General features: G+C 41.6%; 1 protein-coding gene across 1 annotated transcript in view; it reads right to left on the bottom strand.

Moving 5' to 3' along the window:
• The window catches only part of Klf12 (Kruppel like factor 12), a 363,399-nt gene that overhangs the window by 17,140 nt on the left and 322,665 nt on the right, over positions 1 to 23,594 (bottom strand). Inside the window, exon 7 of the mRNA XM_032918181.1 lies at positions 12,332 to 12,489. Coding sequence (XP_032774072.1) covers positions 12,332 to 12,489 — 158 coding nt within the window. The remainder of the gene's footprint in view (positions 1 to 12,331; positions 12,490 to 23,594) is intronic.

The following is a 23,594-nucleotide window of genomic DNA, read 5'->3' as shown; positions in this document are numbered from 1 at the left end:
AGCTACACTTGTACCTATAGCCTCATGGGCCGTGTCCTATGATTAGTTGACTAAGGAAGAGATGTGCTAATTTGCTTAAGTAAGGGCCACACATCTGGTACAGCAGTTGCAACTGGGGTCATTACTTGATTGACTTTTCGATAGTAAAGGGTATTAGGTTTTATACTGAGGTCCTTTATCCACTGATGTCAGTTTCGTGCAAGTAAGAGATAAGGATCTAGAGTTATTCTTCTACATACACCTGTCCAATATGGCCAGCACCATTTGTTGAAGAGGCTGTCTCCTCTTCAAGGTGTATTTTTGGTCTCTGTCAAACATCGAGTGGCTATAGGAACATGGACTTATTTCTGGTTCCTCAGCTTCATTTTATTGATTAATGTGTCTGTTTATATGCCAGTATCATACTGTTTTATTACAACATTCTGCAGAATAACTTGAACTCGGGTTGTATTTGTTATTTAGAACTGCTTTGGCTACCCTGGGTCTTTTGTATTTCCACATGCATCTGATGCATTTGGAGATTCTTTTCCTTTTCATTTTTTCATATTCTTTCCCTCTCCCTTTCACTTTCCCTCTCTTACTCTCTTGAGATAAGGTCTTACCAGGCTGACTTTGACCTTTCATTCCCCTTACATTATAAGCAAGCACCACAATGCTCTTTTCTGTGAATGTTAGATTGTGTGAATAAAGTCTTTCTGGAAGACCATCACATCTTTGCCCACCTTGATTACGTCTCCTGTAGTTTCTTTTGTGGAAGTCTCGTCATTTACCTGCCCCATAAATACTTTCCAGGATTTTGATGTTTCTACTTTCTCATCTGCACCGATCCCAGAACAATATATGTCTATATTAACACTATTTAACTCTATGTTGTGATGGGAAGTTGTCCCATCTCTCTATTAGACTGAACTCTGTGATACTGAACACAGTTCTGGTATCATCCCTTGGGCTTAATGCAGAGTGATCTGTTTTGGTGTGTGAATACATTGCTTGAAGTTTTCTTCAATTGTTCTCCACTTTACTTTTAAGAATATTTTATTTGTTATATTTAAATGTATCTGTGTGTGCCCATGTGCCACATGAATATAGGAGTGTACAGACACCAGAGGAGAGTATCAGATCCCCTGAGACTGCAGTCAGAGGCAGTTGTGAGCTGCTTTGTGGGTGCTGAGAATTGAACCCAGATTCTCTGCAAGTGTAGCACGCGCTCTAAACTGCTGGGCCACCTCTCCAGCCTCATTCTCACTTTAGTTTTGGAGACAGAGTCTCTCACTGAACTTGGAGCTCACACACTCAACTAGACCACTTGACCAGGAAACCAAATGAATCCTCCAGTTTCTGCCTGTCCAGTGCTGGATAACGGACCTGCTGCTGCACTTGGCTTTTACATGGGTTCTGAGGAGAGAACGTGGGACCTCATGCTTGTACACTGAGCACTTTCTAACTCAGCTATGTCCTTGGTTACTTAGCCTTGTGTGTTCTTACTCAGATGAGTATTATTTTAATCATTATGGTAATAAGCTTATTCTTAGTTATGAGGAACTAATAGAAATGAGTATCATAAAAAACCCTTTCTAGGAAGCCCTTGGTCCTGCTAAGACTGAACCCCCAGTGAACGTGATTGTGGGGGGGAGGGCGGCAATGGGGGGAGGATGGGGAAGGGAACACCCATAAAGAAAGGGAAGGGGAGGGGTTAGGGGGATGTTGGCCCAGAAGAAAGGGAATAACACTCGAAATGTAAATAAGAAATACTTAAGTTAATAAAAAAAGTAATAAAAAAAAACCCTTTCTAAATTCTTTAATGATAAATATATATATTCTACCAAAATACAGTTCTATATTACCTTTGTAATAAGTACTGTGTTCAATAATTCTCTTAAACACTGCAAAAATCTATTTTAGTAACAAGTACTCCATTCAGGATAAGGTGATGTTCAATTCTCAGATAGAACATGAGAAAGCACAGAGGCTGGGAATCACAGTTCCCAACACTCTTTTCTTCACAGCCCTCTGAGAAATGTAAAGATAACATGGAGCTCAAAATGAATGGATGTCCATAAATATCTCACAGCAATTTTAGTTTGATCATATAGGTGCTCACATAAATAAAATTCAGAAAGCAAAATTCACTTTGCAATGTACTGTTAAACAGAGATACTCATTAGCAGGTAGTTTTTACAAGCTTTTTTAAGTGTATGTCAAAGATCAACTTTTAAAACAGCAATTCAGTAAGATATAGCTTTTAGATCTTTACCAATCCTACAACAGATAGAGGCCTTATATCCAAAATATACAAAGAACTCAAAAGTTAGACCGCAGGGAGACAAATAACCCTATTAAAAAATGGGGTTCAGAGCTAAACAAAGAATTCACAGCTGAGGAATGCCGAATGGCTGAGAAACACCTAAAGAAATGTTCAACATCTTTAGTCATCAGGGAAATGCAAATCAAAACAACCCTGAGATTTCACCTCACACCAGTGAGAATGGCTAAGATCAAAAACTCAGGTGACAGCAAATGCTGGCGAGGATGTGGAGAAAGAGGAACACTCCTCCATTGTTGGTGGGATTGCAGACTGGTACAACCATTCTGGAAATCAGTCTGGAGGTTCCTCAGAAAATTGGACATTAAACTGCCTGAGGATCCAGCTATACCTCTCTTGGGCATATACCCAAAAGATGCCCCAACATATAAAAAAGACACGTGCTCCACTATGTTCATAGCTGCCTTATTTATAATAGCCAGAAGCTGGAAAGAACCCAGATGCCCTTCAACAGAGGAATGGATACAGAAAATGTGGTACATCTACACAATGGAATATTACTCAGCTGTCAAAAACAACGAGTTTATGAAATTTGTAGGCAAATGGTTGGAACTGGAAAATATCATCCTGAGTGAGCTAACCCAATCACAGAAAGACATACATGGTATGCACTCATTGATAAGTGGCTATTAGCCCAAATGCCTGAATTACCCTAGATGCCTAGAACAAATGAAACTCAAGACGGATGATCAAAATGTGAATGCTTCACTCCTTCTTTAGAAGGGGAACAAGAATACCCTTGGCAGGGAAGAGAGAGGCAAAGATTAAAACAGAGACTGAAGGAACATCCATTCAGAGCCTGCCCCACATGTGGCCCATATATATACAGCCACCCAATTAGACAAGATGGATAAAGCAAAGAAGTGCAGAAGTGTAGATCGCTCCTGAGAGACACAGCCAGAATACAGCAAATACAGAGGCGAATGTCAGCAGCAAACCACTGACCTGAGAACGGGACCCCCGTTGAAGGAATCAGAGAAAGAACTGGAAGAGCTTGAAGGGGCTCGAGACCCTATATGTACAACAATGCCAAGCCACCAGAGCTTCCAGGGACTAAGCCACTACCTAAAGACTATACATGGACTGACCCTGGACTCTGACCTCATAGGTAGCAATGAATATCCTAGTAAGAGCACGAGTGGAAGGGGAAGCCCTGGGTCCTGCTAATACGGAACCCCCAGTGAACTAGACTGTTGCGGGGAGGGCGGCAATGGGCGGAGGGTCGGGAGGGGAACACCCATAAGGAAGGGGAGGGGGGAGGGGGATGTTTGCCCGGAAACCGGGAAAGGGAATAACACTCGAAATGTATATAAGAAATATTCAAGTTAATAATAAAAAAAAAAGAAAAAAAAAGAAAACAAGATATAGCTTTTAGGATAAAATTAAATCAAATATATGCAATACACTGAGAACACTATAGATCTTTAAAAAGACATTAACTCTCTGATAGGTCAAGAGAACTCCCTTCCCTTTAGTGAAAACAGTATAACATTTGTAACATTTTCTAAGCATATCAACAGAAATCTAGACTGAAAAGGTTTCCTCCTTTTAGTTAGGCAGGGGAAATTCTGGCTTGCAAAGGAAAATGGCCATGAGGATGGTTAAAGATGGTTGCTCTGTGTCACCAGGGCAACGTACACAGACAAGCATCTCCTCTTGCTATGATGCTCCCCATGGAAGGCATTTGCCAAATGGCAGTCTTGCCCACAGAATTTAGAACTAGTCTTCATTTTTACATCTCATTCATTAGCATGCAAAGAGTTGTATGTTGAGTGTGATCGAGCACTTACGTGTTGCCTGTCTTGTTTTTAGGGACAAGTGCTCCTGGTCTCTGTCTTCTCACCTAAAATTTTCCTGGACTGGAGAGAAAGCTTCCAAGACACATAGCCAGTTACCTCTTGTGCCATCCATCTTGTTACACTAACACTAAATGATTGTGTGCTGCGGTCCAGGCAAGCACGGGGTGGTGGCTCTCCTGAAGAGATCGGCCTGGAAGGCCTGTGAACTTGTCAAAGACTGAGTGGAGTGACAAGAACACAGACCCTTGAGCAGCCAGGGCCTTAATTCAAAATGTGCCTTTTCCTCCATACTTGACCCCTTGTGGGTGTTCTAACCTGGCTCCTTTCCTGGGATTTACATAGTTGATGAAAATATACAGCATACTTGCAAAGTTGTGCGTGATTTGGGGGTCAGAGAGATGTTTGTACTCTCCATGTGAGAGCTTCATGTGTGCAAGTACTTTAAGCACCATCATAAGCACACGCATTGGATATTCTTAGCTTAGCCGTCCCCTCCTTCATCCTCACATCTGCTCAGCGGCCATGGATACTGTTCTACTTGCCTCCATTTTCCCTACATGACTTTCCTTCTCACCATCACATCCTAATAGTATCAGGCAACACATACTGGAGGGCTCTGGAGGATGAGATGCCTACTTGGTGGCACAAGGTGTGTGTGTGTGTGTGTGTGTGTGTGTGTGTGTGTGTGTGTGTGTGTGTGTGGTGGGGGATGTCAAAGAACTTAATAGGCCAGGTGACACTGAGATATTTTGGAAAATGAATAGAAGTCATCAACTGATGATGTAGGAAGGGAAGAGTCAAGTAGGCAGGGCATTTGAGGTTGGAGGAAAAGATCAGAATGAGCTGCACATATCCCGGCTCATCTGGAGAGCTTAGCACTGTTCCAGCCAAGGATCCGGATGCCTGCATCCCTGCATGCTTTCTCTTCCATGGCTACCGTACGAATTATCTACTCGGCTATGGGCAAGCTCACCAAGGATGGTCCACGGTTTTTTTCTTGCCCTTCTGAAAGTTGATCTATAGGAATGCAGAGAATGGCCAACTAATACTTGCTGAGTTCAATCCATGAACATGGCCTTTCAAACGGAAAACTGAAATATTTTAGTAAGGATGTAAATAACTGTTTATTTACAACAGTGACACACTATACTTACTAAATGGTAGTTAGCGTCACTCCCCAAACAACTACCGCTCATACATATGAGATCCATTAGAGTCCCAAGTAAAGTAATTTAATTATAGCCATGGGCTTACAGTGACATGTATCTATAGTTGGATTCACTTCAGCAAAGCACTGCTGAATGCCTATGGTGTGTTCCCACTGTATCTACTTGGGTTATACAACTGAGGTCCTGAGTCGTGCATTTGTAACGAGACTTACAACGCCCAGGGAAAAAGCTAACAGTGAAAAACCATGCAATTCCCACACCTTTGGTAGCTGCTCCAAGCTTACCAGTTATGGGATAAAGGGATGCAAACTTCAGCTTCGTCACTTCAAATTTCATATTTCATTTTTAAATTTCTCAGCACAGTTCACTGTAGTTTGTGTGTGGTTTACACCCAGACTCACCCCATAAACCACCACCAAAAAAGGCAAAAAAAAACAAAACAAAACAAAACAAAACCAAAAACAACAAAAAACAACAAAAAAACCCCAAAACCAAAAAACCAACCACCATCACTAACACCAACAACCAAAAACCCAAAACAAAAATCAAACAAACAAAAAAGCCCCAAATTCATGTTGAAATTTAATCCCTACCATGAGGTATTAAGGAGTAGGAATAAGTCTCTCAAACATTCCTGTCTGCTGTCCTGTAACAGCCACCTCGGGACTCCAATATCAAAGCCGCTGTCTAATGTAGTCCTTCAATGTTGGCCCAAACCCAGAAATCATGATCAACCTCATTTCTTTAAATCTTGCCTAGTCTTTGATACAGTACTGTCAGCCGCAGAAACAGACTATGACAACCACACAGGTCAGATAACAGAAACTCCGGTCAGGACTTACAAGCTACTTACCACAAGACGATTCTCCCCTGAAAAGAATGAGTTCTTAGAGGACACCTCAGTCCTATCTCTAGATCGTGTGCTTTTTCTTATAGTTGATAGAGGTGGGAGAGGGTCCTAAACAGGGGAGGTCACTGTACCATGAGCCATGGTACATTAATGACACAAATATCGGAACAGTGGCACTGTACATATCTGAAGGTGGACCCAAAGGTCCCCAGGATGTACAGCTGTTAGAGAATCTCCCCAAGCCACTTTAGAATCTCATTCAGGAAAAAAAAATAGAGACGTCAATTTAGAAGAAAGAAATACATGAATAGCAGTAAGAACTGATGAGTCAAGGGAAAAGTGAGCTGCTGGAATCTGCACCACTTAGGATCGCCGTGTGGGAGGGAGCGTAGGTGTAAGTGGGGGTTAAGCGCATCACACATGGAACTTATAAATAACGATGATCCAGTTACAGCACATGCTCCTTCCATTAAAGGAGGCGTTACTAATTAGTGTACAGTTTCCTTTATTTTTAAAGGTAAATAAGAACAGATTTCAGAGACTGTTTAATCATCCCTGGTTCCTATTTTCAAGCCTCCACAAGTAACCTTTGGACGTCCAAAATTCTGATATGAGTTATTTTTACAAAGTCAGATACATGAGAAACGTATCTACCTCGAGTTCAGTTTTCATATACACGTTAATGAATGTTAAGCACAACTGCCCTATTAAGCCTCCCCCAGATTTGTGGCAGAGGCATACGATCAATTTATAATATGAAATATTTCAAATGATTGTTGAAAAAGAAAAAAAAAAAGAACGTGTTGGGATTATTTTTAGAGCCTGGATTTGAAATTTATCTCTGTCTTTCATTCATCACTAAGTTGAAATGTTCTGCGGAACATTTCATTCTGATTACCGTGTGTGTTTCATTTCAGTATGTCCCACACAACAGGACGGTCAAATTCCCCACCTACACTAGCTGCAACAGCTGAGTCTCGTGCGCCATCTAGTGGCTGTAGGGATTACTGACACCTGCGTGTTGAAACCCATTGAAACTGCTATGGGGCTTTGTGGTTCTCAACCTTCTTCCTAAGGCAGCGAGCGACCCTTTAATACACTTCCTCATGCTGCGGTGACACTCAACCATAAAATTATCTTTGCTGCTACTTCATAACTGTACTTTTTCTAATGTTATGAGTCATATTGTAAATATCTGTGCTTTTGAATGATCTCAGTTGACACCCGTAAAAGGGTACTTCGAGCCCCGGGTACTTCAAGCCCCCAAAGGGTTGTGACCCATAGGTTGAGAAGCATTGCTTTAGATAATAGCATTCTCAATGATATCATATTTTCTTTTAAAATGCATGCTTAGGTAAATTTAATATACCCATACTATCTTTAAATTAAGAAAATCATCAGTAGTTATTCATTGTATGAATAAGACTCCATTGACTTAAATCTTCTATATTTTCACTTAAATAATCTGACACCTTACTGTGTGGAAGAAATATACAATGTAGACTAGAGAGAAGGAACAGTAGGCCTGCCAGCAAAATTGCCTTGACTCCTGAGCTACCTGTTTCTCCTCTGAAATGTTCCTGTAACAATGTAGCCTCCACGGGTGTTGTGATAATGACATTTCAAAATCCTCGCTCACGCATTCCCGCTACTACCTGAGCTCCACAGTAACAAAATGGATTTGATTATTTTTAAATTTAACTTATTTAAATGTGCACTCACCAAGCTCTTCTTGAACTGTGTATCCATTGCTAATATCTAGAAAAGATCCCTTTCCTGGATCCCTAAAAATGTTTACAATGTTGCGTCCTAAGGAAACACCCAAGCGGTCAGACACCCAAGCGGTCAGACACTACTGAAGTGCAGAAAGTTAAAGCATTAATAGGATCATTACAGTGTCTTTCTTATCCTTTCTCATTGCAGCCCGCTCCCCTCCCATAGCGTGCATGGATTTCGTAAGTCATCTGTTATAATCCCAAGCTCCACATTAAGTATTATTGGTCACACATAAGAATCTTACTCAACATGCCTGAAGCGAAGGTAAGGCTAAGAAGCTGTTTATTAAAAGCATGCAAGCCAGCCTGAATTTCTATAGAACCAGTGTTGATTACATTTTACTCACTACGTTATGAAATCTTGTGTATAATTACAAATTATAAGCTAGCGCAGGATCATCTGACACCAGTTACAACAAGTTAACCAAATTTTATTCTTTTTATTTTTCTATTTGACAATAATGCCACTTGACTGTCGTTTTAAGTGGCTGTGCCTGCACAGCCTAGAGTGGTCAGTTGGGATCAGAGAACTGGTTTTTGCTCCATCCCCATTCTCTGTAGAGAAAAAAAAAAAAAACTCCCACAGATACTCGAGGTATAAGATAGAAACCAGTGAAATATTTGCATTTAACCTCCACACATCTTCTTGTACAGCCCAGATAAGATCTGGCCGCTTACGGTATCTGATACAATGCCAATGCTTCCCACAACTGCTATGCATACCGCTGAGGGATGCTGACAAGAAAAGGTCCACAGATGTTAAGTAAAACCCAAGGCTAGTGGAATGCACAGAGCAGGCCCTGTAGATACAGAGGGTTGGCTGTACGTAATCCACTGCTAAAGGGACGAATGGATTTGCTACATTTGGAGTTTAGCAAGTTGTTATTACTGCAGACTAGAGGCAGCATGTTTGAAAGGAGAGCCTGCCATATGGAGGTCCCTAGGATTACAACTCAGGACAGTTTCTTTTCATTTGTCATGTTCAACTGGCAATCAACTGACTGACGACTGTGCACACAAGGACTATTCAGATCCTTTTTACTTACTGATTCCAACACAATATAATAAGTCACTATAGTGGTTTTATAATACTGGTTTTCTGGATTGGAAAAAGTACATATAAATCCCCAGGCTGCCAACATTACAAGATTTTCCTGGGACCCCAGGTGTCACCTCAACCCTCCTCCCAAGGGAAGTCATCATTTTGGGGATAACTCGCACATTACAAGTCTAGGTCTAAAATACATCAGTCTCTATCTACTACAATGGATAAACTAGATCTACTTGGCTGCATTCCTTGATTTAGATGCCCCAACAGAGTTAATTCCAGAAGACTTAAACATATTTTGTACACATTGAAAGAATTCCATAAATATCTCTTTCCTTACTACATATTGAACACGAACTTTATAAAGACAGCATAACAAGACAAACTTGAAACATGCCTAGAAAGGCTTGGCTGACAAAATTGGGAGTGTCTAATCTGGAGGTCAGGAGGTGCTTGACCATTGGACCCAATGACTGACAGTCAGTGACAGAAAAAGTATGATCATTTGAGGGATCCCCATTTATCTGGAAGCCCCAAACTGCACCATAATACTCGTCCGACTATCGCACGCTGTAAGAGGACAGGACTCTGTCCTCAACTTCTACCCAGTGTCTTGCTGACAAGCAAGCTGCTGGCAGATGTTTCTAAGGAGAGGTGGAAAGTCTAGTGTTGGGGCAGCAGTGCTTGTGTGAAAAAGATCCAGGGCACTGAGCAGAGAGAACAACACAGAGGATGTGCAAGTGTGTGGAAAACAGCAGAGTAGTGACATGCTTCTATGAGAGGAGGACAGGCAAGAGCTCTCTCTCATTAGAAAACATACTCTGTGTGGTGACGTATGGGGTCACTCTGACCTTCAAAATCTCTGAGGCCCTCTTACTCATAACTCAAGCTTGTTAATTTAGCTTCAGCAGTCAAGGTTTATGTTGCTTTGAATCATGGAGAATAACTGACGTCTCTTCTACTCGCTTAGTACATGTTAAAACCTGAAAGATGAAACCCAATACTCCTGGGGAAAATACGTTCTTTAATCACACCTGATTTGAAACCCTCCTCTCCGATGTATCACTTGGATAAATAGAATAGGGGTGTGTCTGTGTGAAAATGAGGCTAATATGTACTCCAGAAAGCTCAAGGAGAATAGGAATAGCTCAACATATGATGATTCATGGAAGACAATTCCTGCGTGTGTGTGGGTAGAAAAATCGCCCCTTTATTAACAATTAGGGCCTGGACTCACCACACTTCCTGCTTGTGGGCTTTCATGTCTTTACGCTCACTTATTTGTCTTAATGACTAAGAATGTGATTGAAAAACAGTCTAGGGGGCGGAGAGTGGACCTCGATGGTCTATCTCTTGGTAGCATGTGCATTGCTGTGAGTTTGATTCTCAGAACCATAGTAAATCAATATACCACAAAATTAAAAGCAGTGCCCAAGAAAGATGAGAACTTCTCTTGAGGAACTGCACAATCAAAGGAGAAGGAAGAACACAGAAGTAAGTAGAAAGCAGGGAAAAGCACAGAAGAAGAAACCAGAAACAGTAGAGCAGTGAACAAAATCTCCAGTTCCAGGCTGGGGATATTGGTCAGGAGGGGCCAACAGAGCCCTAAATCAGTACAGGCTACTAACATTTCTTCTGGTTATTTCATTAGAGTTGCTTCTCTCAGGACATGCTACTTCTCCCAAAAGTCATAGGCTGCCAAATATAAACTCCAGAGCTGGGTATGGGACATTTCTCCCTAACTTATTGATTAGGGTATCCCAGAGACACCCCCAAACAATAAAAGCTATTGTTCTTGGTTACTGAGTAGTACTTGCCTGTAAGCCTCATTGCTCAAATCATCATATACTTTAGCCATAGGGGATGCAGAAAACAACTGGGTACTGACCAGAGAACTTACTTCCTGTTGACTAGCTCTCCCAGTACTAGAAGGTATTGTTCAGGCTGCTGGGGTGGGGTGGAGTCGCCAACAGTCTTACTCAGTTGTGAACCCTGTGAGCTATAATAATGACCAGCATGACAAAATATGCTCATGGGTGAAACTGTGGAGCAAAGTAAACTCGTGAATTTATAGCATGTTGCACCCGTTTGCAGCCCCTGTAGATAGCGTGCATGATTAATGCTTCTGGCCCATGACTTTGCAAACAGATGTAGTAACATGGGCTAAAGAAATGGCCAAGAAGGCCAGTTGAAATGATTTTACAATTTAATCTGGGAAGTGGTTTGCCTTGAGTGGTTATGTTGATATGATGGAGAACGCATTTTACACAGTCACACAGGAATCTATTATGTTTGAAGTTTCTCATGAGAGAACCATGCTGGAGTCTGGTCTCTGTCAATGACAGGCACTTGACAGGACTTGTTGGTTTGTGGCCTGTTTCAGCAGGGAGGCTATGACTATCTTCCTGTTTCATCTGCTTCTTTGAGTGTCACTGAATTTAGTCACCAGCGACTTAGTAGGAAAGGCAGTGCTGGTGGGTCTTCTCTTGTCTTTTGTCCCTTGCCAGTGGCTCCCATTGACTCAGAGAAAGCCCATGGGTGTCAATTTAGGGTCACACAGCACAAGAAACACATTGTGGCCAATGGCTAATCATGACAATCAGTGCTTTCTAGATGGGTAGGACATAGGTAAACGGAAGGATGAATAGTTGAATCGTGGCAAAATTGTGAATTTCTTGTGGATCAATTTCTTTTCTCTGTAAGTATTGAAAATCCCTTCCCTATGTCACAACAACTACCAAGGAAAATTATACAGGATTTTCTGGGTAATTTTGGATGGAACTGGTTTTAAAAATACCTTCAGTGCTGCTTTGCACATATACATTTTGAGTTTTAAGTTAATTTCTCTGCTATTTAAGAAAAAGAGTATTGCCATGCAGTGGTGGTACACGCCTTTAGTCCTAGCACTTAGGAGGCAGGGGCAGGTAGATCTCTGAGTTTGAGGCCAGCCTGGTCTACAGAGTGAATTCCAAGACAACCAGGGCTGCACAGAAAAGCCCCATCTTAAAAAACTAAAACTGAAATAAAATTAAGTGGAAGAATATTGAAAACAGAACACGTGTGGCCCAAGGATGGTGGTGAATTAGATGTAAGCTTGAAGGAAGGGAAGAATGTTGTTTGGCTTGCTGTTTGAAGTATCCTGCGGATATTTTAATAAATTACATAATTATTAAGTGGCTAAGCTGATCACCAGAAAGATGATTAGCTCATTCTATTCATAGCATTTTAAAAAATGTACGCAAGGCAGAAGGAATGAACCAAACTCAAAATGTTGAGAATGTCCGTCATACACTAATGAGCCCAAGGTGAGCTGTTGTCATTTCCCACATTCCCCACCCCCCTGGTTAGAAGCCCACGGGAGCCGTACCTGTGTGTGTTCTCCGGTGTGCCTTCAGGTGAGAACTTTTTGTGTATACTTTGTTGCACCCCTCGAAGTCACATCTATGGATGCGCCGCTTCCTGGAATCCGGGGATTCTGATCGTCTCTGGCGTCTTGTGCTCTCAATGCTAAATGGTGAGATTGAACTGAAAAAAGAAGGAGTTGCATTACACGATGAGAAGCCCAGCCCTTGATCTAGGGCCTTAAGCAGGCTAACAAAATGGCGGTGGACTCTGTAGCCCCTATGGGCTCTATGATCACACCCACTGCTCTCATCTCCTGGATGTTTCTCAATAGCTAAAGAAAGAAGTGTGGCTGTTTTGGTTTAAAGAGTTCTGGAGAAAGGGAAACAATGTTTACAACAGCAAGCTAGGTGTGTAATCGCAGCATGTGAGTGGCTGAGGCAGGAGGAGCCAGAGCTGGACGCTAGTCTGGGGTACATAATTAAACCTGGTTCTAAACACCCAAACCCAAGCCAGTCGGATGCAACCAATTCCAAAAGCAAGTGGCAGCAGAGGCAAGCGAGAAGCTAGCGCTCGTCAGTGCTGGGGTGGAAGCTCAGTTCTGCATGTCTGAATAGTCTTTCCAGAGAATGCCCTGGGAAGCCCCACTCTAGACAACGTCAATAGGAACATATTTAACGAGAGGGGTGACTGAACTGCACAGCGCACAGTTCAAAACAATCGAGGTCAGGGTAAAAGAATTGCTCTTGGTCCATCAACATGGTAACTCATGGCAAGCAATTTCTGAGCAGAGAAATTGATATTTAACTTTCCTACTTGGTGTTTTTTTTTTTTCATAGTGATGAATAAAGTCTTTAAAGATTAGCTGTACTACTATTACGAGAAAAAAAAAAAAAGACTTTAACTATGAAGTTTGGCCCGGACTTGCGTGTTGTTTCATTTTTAATGCCCAGTAGAAAAACAGGATTAGTTTGTAATGTCAGGTAATTCATTTACATGTACCTTTTCAAACCTTAATCTCTTCTGATTGAGACAGAAAGTGCATGACTCATCCTTTTATTAGTTACCCATGAAGTTCTCTGAAATTACAATGGAATATGACAAAGAGACAGGCACCCCTGTTTCTACAAGACACATTTACCATGACCAACGTTTTGTAGTGTTTTGGTTTGTTTTCCCTCCCAATTCAGGTTTTAACCTGTTTTGATGTTTTTGTTTTGAGGAGTCTTTATGTGTTTGCTATTAGCTAGTCTACATGTTTTTAAACATGAAAATTCATATTATTTGTGTGTGGGGGGGCGGCAAGTGAGACAGTGCCTGCTACTGCGTCTGACAATCTGAGCTGGGAGCTTACAGTCCACATGGCAGAAGGGGAGAACCCACTCATGCATGTTTCCCTCTCGCTTCCATGATCCTGCCATGGCACGGGCATGTACGCTCACACACTGACATCACTCCTACCCCCTGTACACAATAAAGGCAAACCAAAAAAGCCTTTTGAATGGTAACTCATCTCTTTTAAGGACTACACACAAAGATGTCCTTTCCCCTTGTCCTTTGCCATTGCTTCAGCCTTTCTCCTCCCCCCCAGGGAAAGCAGCCACGGATTTCTTTAGATGTTTCCAATGAAAACTGTTTTGCTACTATGTATCCGTGACTGTGGTTCCATAGGTTCCATAGGACTCCTTACACACAGGTATCTGCTGTGTGATGAGCCCATTTCCCTTATATCTGCCTCCTCTCATGCCTCACCCTCCTGTCAGGCCCCTCTGTTCCCCTACACACCTACGTTCACGTTGTGTATGTTTAAATATGTTACTGTATGTATAATCTGAAATCACAGGAATTTATAATATGACGGTGTGGTTTGAAACACTCTTAGTAATGCTATGCCAAGGTCATAGCGTTGCAAAGTCTTCTGCCTTCACCCCAAACCCACCACCTTCTAAGCATTAAGCATCTGAGTTCAATCTGCTATGTAATTGCCCACATGTCACAGTCAATGACCCCCTCAAGTATGGATTATGGAAGTGGTTCATCCTGCATTTTAAAATGCCATCACTTAAGTGACAAACAGGGGCTGTTTCTGATGCCACTCTATTCTCTTACTTCAGCCAACTGTTTACAACATCTCCTTCTGGCCTATCCCTGTTTATTTATTTATTTATTTTTGTAGTATATTTCCTTGTCTACAAATAGCAGAACAAGCAGTCAACGCTTCAGAGAAGGTAAGATCAAATGTAAACGCCATTCATCAAGCCCCCAGCAGTTGGATGTGAGATCTCCGCTGGAGTGTAAGAACGTAGGCCATGCTGCTGGCTGAGTCACGTTTTAAAGCCTTCGTTATCAATCATCATGGATCTGTGGTTTTCCATGTCACTGACTCAGTTGCTGGGACAGGAGTCTATTGTGAAGAGAGTCAAAACAACACGAAAGAACAGCTCGAGTTAGTCCTCAGAGTGATTCCAGCCCTGAGTGGGATTCCTGGGAACAACGAGACAGTGTGTGCCCGGACGCGGTGAGAGCGATTCACTTCTTGAATGTGTGACCATGCAAATAAATATAGATTTTGGCCCAAGGAGCCTTATAAAAGCCAGTCCTTTATTGTGCTGTATGATGTTTGGCGTCTTTCACAAATCAAGACAATGATGGTATTTGTTTCCATTAAGTTGAAATGTAAGGTCTATAACAAGAACACCATTTTGTACACTCTTTTCTACACAGTAATAGATGAATAGTAATGGCAACTTGTATAAACCCAGCCACAGCTTTTGCTTGTGGTTGACTTTAACCAGTGACCTCGCTAAGAATTTCTGAAACCGAACCAGCTTTCAGTGGTCTCGAAGGTTCCTGTGAGAAAAGCCATCGACCAGTTAACTGACAAGCAGAGGGTGTAAGGGAAGAACCTGCTTTCCTGAGTCTTGAATAGAGGCAAAACAAAGAAGTGTTACGTGGAAGTCCTTCACGGTCAGCCCTTAGCCTCTGTTCTTCCTCATTCTAAATGATAATACTTTTGGATGTTACACAGAACAGCTATGTAAAAGAATCTGTACAGAAATGAACTGTAAAATGCCTCTAAACGGAATGTACCCGAGGACTGGAATGTAGTAAAGCTGGTTCTGAGGAGAGGCTTTCTTTTTTCCTCACTTCCCTGTTTTCAAGAGCCCAGGCTCTGTCAGCAGCTACAGGGGCAGCAACGTTTAAGCTGACCCTTTTGGTGCTACTGACTGGGTGCTGTTTGTCTCTGTAGAAAGGAAGAGGGGGCTAAGGCCAAGGAGGACCAAGCATGCAGGAAACTTTACAGAGTACAGAAAGAGGCTAGGCCAACCTAGTGCTGTACAGGATGGCTGCTGTCTGGAAGCCACTGTATGCCGTCATCTGCAGTTAGCAGGCACTGTTGGTGGACTAAGGCAGGGAAAGGGTACGGCTGAAGCAATTCCATGACCAAGTTCAGTACCGTTTGGTCGGTCAAGGTACTGGTACCAAGTTTCCATCTCACAGTCTGGGATGTTGTGAGCATTTAAGAAGTGTAACACAAGGGAGGCATTTCTGGTTCATTGCACATATACTTTTGAGTTGACTAATTAATCTTCATCAGATCATTCCATTGTTGAGCTCTCAGATAACACTCAGTCCTCACTCCTCTGCCTCCTTCCCCAGGCTTCATATTTTAAATGGGACTAGATATTAGGGGTTCGGGGTTAAGTATCAAGCAATACATGCCTATAAAGGTCACAGTCCTTGCAGCAGCTCAGCAGCATGGCTTTCTAAACACCACGTGACTGCTGTAATACCTGTGTAGGAGGCTGGGATCTCTTGTAGGTACCGGGTAAGTAGGCAGGGGAACACCAGATCCCTGCCCCAACAGGGTCCCACTCTGGGGCTTCTCTTGAGCATGAGTCTGTAACAGAAAGGCCAGCAGCATCCTCCCCATGTTTCTACTTTATCATTAGTGTCCAGTGCTTCCACAGCAGCGTGCTCTCTGGCTAGACAACATTGAGGATCCAAGCTGACTTGGTAGCTCAGAAGTTGGGCTTGTTCTAAAGAATGCCAATGTGCAATTGATGACTGTATTCCAGGTTCAGGGTTACTTCAGTTACATTTAGTAATGATCTTTGCATTTTCAAAATGGCCTTGATAAGGCCATTAATACTGTGTTCACAAAGTTGATACTAAATAGATCCTTGAAGTTCAAAAGATCAGTGAATGCTGTTGGCCAGATGCCTAATGGGTAAAGACAGTTTCTGTGCAATTCGACAGACCTGAGTTCAATCCCTGAAACACACTGAACGTCTGAAGGAAAGAACCAACTCTATAGTTGCCCTCTGACCTCCTTGTGTGTGCTGAGGCATGTGAAAGAGCACATACATGCATGCACACACATGTACATACACACACCAGCACCACGAACAACAAAAATAAATGAACAAATATTTTTAAAAGAAGTAACTTCATGCCCTCTCTATTTCCCAGAAGGCCAGCCTTCTCAGAGCAATTGATACATGCCCGAGGGGCTTCTAAAGCCCATGTGGTGATTTTAGATCCTGGGAGAACAAAAGAACAAATCAGGACTTCTGCAGCAGCACAATCTGGCTTGGAGTGGCAAGTTAAATTAGAATTAAATCCAGAGAGTCTGGGAAAGTCACATGCAGAAACAGCTCCATTTACAAAACCCAAGGCACGGAATGGCTACCACGAAAGAGGAAATCAGGGTTAGCTGTAATCAGCAGGTAATAAAAGGCCATTTGTCACGGGTGACCTCGGTGTGAAGAGATGCTCTCTGCTGAAATTGGAGTTCCTAAAGGAGTGAAGAGGGAAGGAGGGGGGAGGGAGGGAGGGAGGAGGGAGGAGGAAGAAAAAAAGGAATAAAAGGGTAGGACCTCCACTCAAGTTTAAGAAGACACACACATACACACACACACACACACACACACACACACACACACACGCACACACACACACACACACACGCACACACACGGTTGTATTGTGGAGGATATTGCTGACAATGTACATTCACAGAACGTTTACAGTGCATCGGGCTCTTCTCTGTTATGTCTCAGGGTCATCCTCAGTTTCACACCGGTGGCATCCAGTCTTGCACAGGAAGAAGCCCAGGCACCTGGAGTCAAGAGTCCACATCAGGATGTGGAGCCAAGAGGCTGACCCTGAGCTCAAAGCTATTGCTCTCTACTTCGGGAGAAGATGTAGAAGGCATCACCCATGAATGTATGAGGAAAATGTAAAAAAGCAACGAAATAGCATGTGTCACTTAACGTTCTGCTCAAATCCAATTACGTAGAGCAACAACACATGGGCACACTCATGAGTGTTGCTTATCCCAAAGGCACATTGCTCAGTTGAGAATTATAAGGCAGATACTATCAGAGAGGCACGGGGTTAAGTTGCCATTATTGTACAATTAAATATTCTCTTTAATTTATTTTACATTGATTTATTGCTTGATTGTGTATAGGGGAACATCCTCTGGTGTACTTGAGAAGGCCAAAGGACAGCTTGAGGAAGCTGGTTCTTTCCTTCAAATATGTGGGTCCCAAAAATTGATCTCAGGTCATTGAACACAGCAGTGAGAGCCTTCACCAGCAGAGCCATCTCACTGGCCCCAGAATGTGCTTTCTTAACATTTCTGTGAAGTGTACATTTATTCCCAGGTACAGTTTTCTAAAGGGAGAGGCCCGCAGTGGCATGAGTCAATGTGGACCGACGAGCCAAGTCCCTCCCTTTACTGTGGTTCACTTACAGTGCTACCAGAAGGAATTCAAAGTTGGACTGAACCAAGCAATAACTACCTTAAGAAACTGGAGATATGTTTTAAAGAGTACATTTTCTACTACCTCTGAAGTTCAAAATTCTAAGGTTAGCAATTGTCACTGTTTCTAGAAGCTATGATTCAGACATCATCCCGCTTCATGTTAGAATCGGAATTCAATATGCTCCCAGAATATACATACTGATAATAATACCTAGTCTAAACAGAAAGCTCAGTTTTACAAATTTGAACTAAACCTGACACTTTTTCACGTGAACAGAATATGCCCCAAATGTATTTCTAATTATCATTTTATTCCAGTAAACAGACTCTTGTACAAACTTGACAGGAAGATAATGGCTTTAGATGTGAGTCCTTTGAGAGGCTGAGGGACTGGGAGTAGAGTCACAGTGTTTCATGACTGACCTCACTGAAGCAGCTGCTATGAAATGCTTCCCTGCACTGCTTACCAGACCATTAATAGATTAAAAACTTACATAGGCTCAGCTTTCTGTTTTAGCCCCTTCATGTTTTAGCAAGCAAGATGAAGCCATGTTAAGGGAAATGGTATAAAGGTAATAAAAAACAATTCTAAAGAGCTGAATCAATTAAAGTACCAGATATGATTATTATATTCGTTTCTTCATCAAAGTTTTATGATGCAATTAGACTAGCAGTTGAAAGAATTGTTTCTGAACAAAGAAAGATCTCTTGTAGACACATGACATCTCTTCAGCCAGCAACTTCTGTGAAAACACTTTATGCACTGCAAACACTCTATGCCCCAAATCACTTCATAATACCAGGTGAACATCTCTGGACTTATGAACTTCTGAAGTGTGCAGGACACACCTACCGCATGGGAGACACATAAGCTGCTTAAATATTTAGGAGAACTTTTCTACAGAGACTCTTCAGAACATTGAAGTTTTCTGCCAGGAGTTGTAGCTAGGTAGATCATGAGAACTTGAAAAGAAACAAAACAAACCATCTAGGTCAAAGCAGGATTACAGGTAATTATTTTAATCCGAATGCCTTTAAGGCAAGCCCTACCCTCTTTGCTGAGGCCTATGTCCCACTGCCTTCTGCTGCCTTACTTATTCACGCTTATTTCTTTGTTGTGGTACTAGGGATTCCATCCAAGGCCTCCTGATTTGTAGACAGTCTATCACTGAGGAAGAGCCCAATAGAAAAGCAGACCTTTACGTCTTCCTTATCTACATGGTTCTTGAACATATCTACTTTGAGATCGTCTAGAATCATGCTGATTTAGAAAATCACTTCTCTTGGGTTTGTGGAGATGGTTCAGTGTTTAAGAATGTATACTGCTCTCCAGGAGAACTTGAGTTTGGTTTTTAGCTCCCACATTGGGCAGCTCAGAACCATCTGTTAACTCTGGTCATCCGAGGGCTTCTTCTGGTCTCTGTTGGGCACACGTACTTACCTGATGCCCCCATCATTAAAAATTATATCTTAAAAAAAGAAATACTCTTTATTTAACTAAAGACAACAGCTTACTTGGTTTTAAACTGCTCAAACATGGATACACGATCTCAAACACATCTCTCTATTATGAACAGAAGTTTGAAAGGCTGAACAGAAAAAGGCAGGAAGGAGTTTGGGTATCATTCTCTTTCTGGCAACAGAGGATCAGAAAGAAACTGTTTATGCTCAGACATAACTGTATAGTGAACAGCTCATTTCCCCACACTGGAAAGATCTTAGAAGGCAGATTCACTACTAAGGCAGTTCCGTGTATATATGCCAGGCAAGAACAGCATAGGAGAGGACTGTACATTTTAAATACTAAGACAGAAATAGGATCATTCAAATAGGCAGTTCCAATGAGGTATTTTAACACAAGCATCAAATAAAACTTTTGACATGACCATCAGAACAAGTTTCCATCTATTTTATGCTGGTCATTAAGCCGGTCTATGTCACACCAGGGATTTGTTTTATTAAAGAGCACTGAAATTTTGTCAGCTAACTACCTTGTACTTAGGGTTGCATAAATTATCGAAAAGCTTTTATTGCTCACGTGGGGCTACATAAATAACAAGACCAAGTAGGACGCCTTGGTAGTTTCCCAAATAAGTATTTTTTTGTCACTGACATCACTGTAGCATGTCACAAATTCCTATCTTTCCTACCACAAAACGGCTATATATTTGAATTTTGGAGAATATCAAAACTTTTCAAATCAGACAGAGAAGGATGTTTTCCTTGCTTTCTCCTCCCCAACAACACACTTCATAAAATCTTTGACCTTCCAATAATATGTCAAATTGATGGTGCTACAGTTGGATGATATATTATTATGATCCGATTTCATACTTGGTAGACATTTAGAAAATAAAGAAACAGACTTTTCAAGATTAATCATTATTCCAAGGGCATCTAGTTAACTGGTGGCTGACTCAAAGTCAGAGGCCTGTCTTCTTGACCCTGTTCATAATGAAGGCCTTACTTAGAACCAAGAAAAATCTGTCTGGTAACACTAACATTCTTTATTTTCATCAGCTAGAACTTGGAATCTCACAATGTACACTGTTATCGCTTTGACTCCACGAAAACTCAGGCTAAACAGACGAGGGATTTTGATTGCTTATTTTCTATTCTAATTATACAATTTAGAACAAAAAACTACAGGTTTTAATTTCGTGTAGCATATTTTATTAAGGATTTATTTTTCTTGCATACACACTCTGTGTGTGTGTATGTGTGTGCCTGTGTTTACACGCATAGGGATGCCCACAGAGGCCAGAAGAAGGTCTAAGATCCACTGGAGCCACAGTTCCAGGCTATTGTGAGTCTACAGATATAGGTGGTAGCAAAGGAACTCAGTTCATCTGCAAACCTGCTTCAGCCTTTTATGTAGCAAATTTTAAACGTGTTCTTCATGAAATCCTACTCTACCCAGTTGATCTATTAATACACAGGAAAACAAAAGCAAACAAACAAACAAACAAAACATACTGCTTAAAATAGAGGGGATCAATCTCTGCCTGTTAGGCTCATCGACAAGCAGGCTTGCTCGCTGAGCCAGCCCCGCCCCTACCTGCCACTCAAACACCGATTTAAACAGCGCCTTGTGCTTTCTAATGTTCAACTTAAAACACTTCATTTATTAAATTTCTTGCTAGGTGTTTTCTTCTATTCCATGCTATTGAAGATCGAACTGTTTTCTTAATTTCATTTTCAGATAGCTCATGGTTAGTGTACAGAGATATAATTGTTTTTTGTGCACTGACCTTGTGTTCTGCTACTGTGCTGAACTTATCTGTCAGTTCCAGAAGTTTTCTGGAAATACCTTGAGGATTTTCTGTGAAGAAGATCTCACATCAGCTGTGAATGGAGGTAATCTGAGTTTATTATTTATTTTTAATTGCCCTTGGCTAAACTGTTGCGTGAAAGCTGTAAATACAGACATCTGTGTCTTGATCTTTTCAGTCTTTCATCTATGTGATCTTTCATCCTGTCTGTTAGATGTGAGGCTTTCATACCTGGTCCTCATGAGGATGGAGACATTCCCTTGGATTCCAACTGTGATGAGTGTTTTCATCATGAAAGGATGTTAGATATTACCAAATGCCCTTTCTGCATACAACCCTAGAGACAATCATGGGTTTTTGTCATTCTTTCTTCTAATATAATGCGTCCTGCAGGTTTTCATGTTATGAAAGCCTCACTTGTACGTTAATCTCACTCATTATGGTATACACTTGCTTATGTACTGTCAGATCTGTTTACTAGAATTCTGTTGCAGGCCTTTAAGTCTGTAGCCATAACATATACTGGTGTCGTTTATTATGATGTCTTTGGTTGTGATATTGAGGCAATGTTGTCCTCATAGGATGAGCTGAGAAGTGTTCTGGTCTCCTTGGAGTATGCATTCCACATTTTGTTTGCATTTAGAACCATTCCATACTAGGTTCATTGTCCTCCTTTATGAATATTTATCCCTTGTTTTCGAATACATTCCTCAATTAGACCCTTCTACAGAGTTGTTGTTTCTGATATGTCTTTGTTCACCTAGAACACTTCTTTTATTCAAGTCTTGGGGTCATGCTGCCTGCCAAATGCAGACCTGGCCCATCCTCTCCTCAGCCAGGAAGAAGGGACACATAAGCATTTTGTGAATTTCAAATGATGTCTGTATTATTCATTTTCTTAATTTCCTTCTCCTCTATTATTGGCACAGACTGTCCATGGTCATCAGCCCCAGAGTATTGTCGGATATTGTTTAACCCTCAGTATGTACTGAGCTGCTAACAGTGTACCCAGTGTACACTGTGAATTCACTTGGGCAATGAAACAATGGCTTAATACACATACACTGAGGAGTCTATCATGAAAATTATGTCAAGATTAGCAGTGCAGATAATTCTTGTCAGCAGTCTCAATAGGTAAGAAGGACGTTCTTGGAATGGCTAAATGCTTGCCCAATGAGTCTTAACAGCTTGAGCCCATGTTGCTCTCCTACCTCACATCTTCCCTGTGGAAAGGATGAAAAATCTTTTCAATAGTAAAATGGAAACAGTAAGTACTGTATTTACCGGTGACTAAATGTTTTATACCCTGTTAATTTTTTAACTTGACCTTTTCCTGCTAAGATAAACAGTAAGACTAGAGTAAAGTACTAGTTACTTATAAGTACTTTTCAATTTAACACGACTGACTCAACAAAATATTTATTTCCTGTGAGTCCACCACAGAAAAGCAGGTGTCCATACGAAGCTTTGTCAGAGAGTTCATAATCTAATGAGGTGTGACATTTGGTTATTTATCTATCTTAAATATGTGAGATATGACTCAAACCTCTGCTAATACATGGCAGTCAGGCAGTGTGTACTTCTAAGAAGTTTATGTTCTCAGAGATATCTCTGTTTGCAGCATTAATTCTGATGTTAAAAACATCATCTTCTTCAACTGGCGTTTCATAGACAACCACTCAGCAGCCACAAGAGTGTTTAAAGGCTACACTCCCCATGCCCAGTGGCTGAGAGTCTCTTGGAGCTGCCTCCTCTTTGCCCTGGGCCTCCCTTTATTTATAAAATAATTTTGGCTCCTCTGTGCATCTGATGGTCCAGCCCAGCCTGTGGCTCCCTTCAGTTTCTTGGGTGCTTTCCTTTTCATCACCTCACTGGTTTCTCCCTCATCCCATGCCAAGTATATGTGAGAGGAAAACAACAAACTCCTTCCCTTGGCACAGACATCAGCTTTTGCTACCCATAGTCCTGGGAGAAAGGTTTCATCCAACGGCTGCAAAGCTTGTGCTGCCATCCATGTCCAGGTCTATCTAAGGGCACCATTTCCACATCAAGAGTTTTTCTGTGGAGGAATTTGGGGCCAGCTGTGAAGATAATAAAAATTTCTCCAATTTATTATGTATGTAGATCATAATTATATACATCATAAAAATGATATGTGATTAAAAAAAAGAGGCTCTATCACGTGTAATGGGCATCAAGAGAGGGAGGGTCTAGTTCTGAATGGGAAGAACAGGGCAAGCTTA

Source organism: Rattus rattus, chromosome 12, assembly GCF_011064425.1.
Source record: "Rattus rattus isolate New Zealand chromosome 12, Rrattus_CSIRO_v1, whole genome shotgun sequence".
NCBI classification, from domain to species: Eukaryota; Metazoa; Chordata; class Mammalia; order Rodentia; family Muridae; genus Rattus; species Rattus rattus.
The sequence above is the reverse complement of the archived record's forward strand: the minus strand, read 5'-3'. Positions and strand labels throughout refer to the sequence as shown.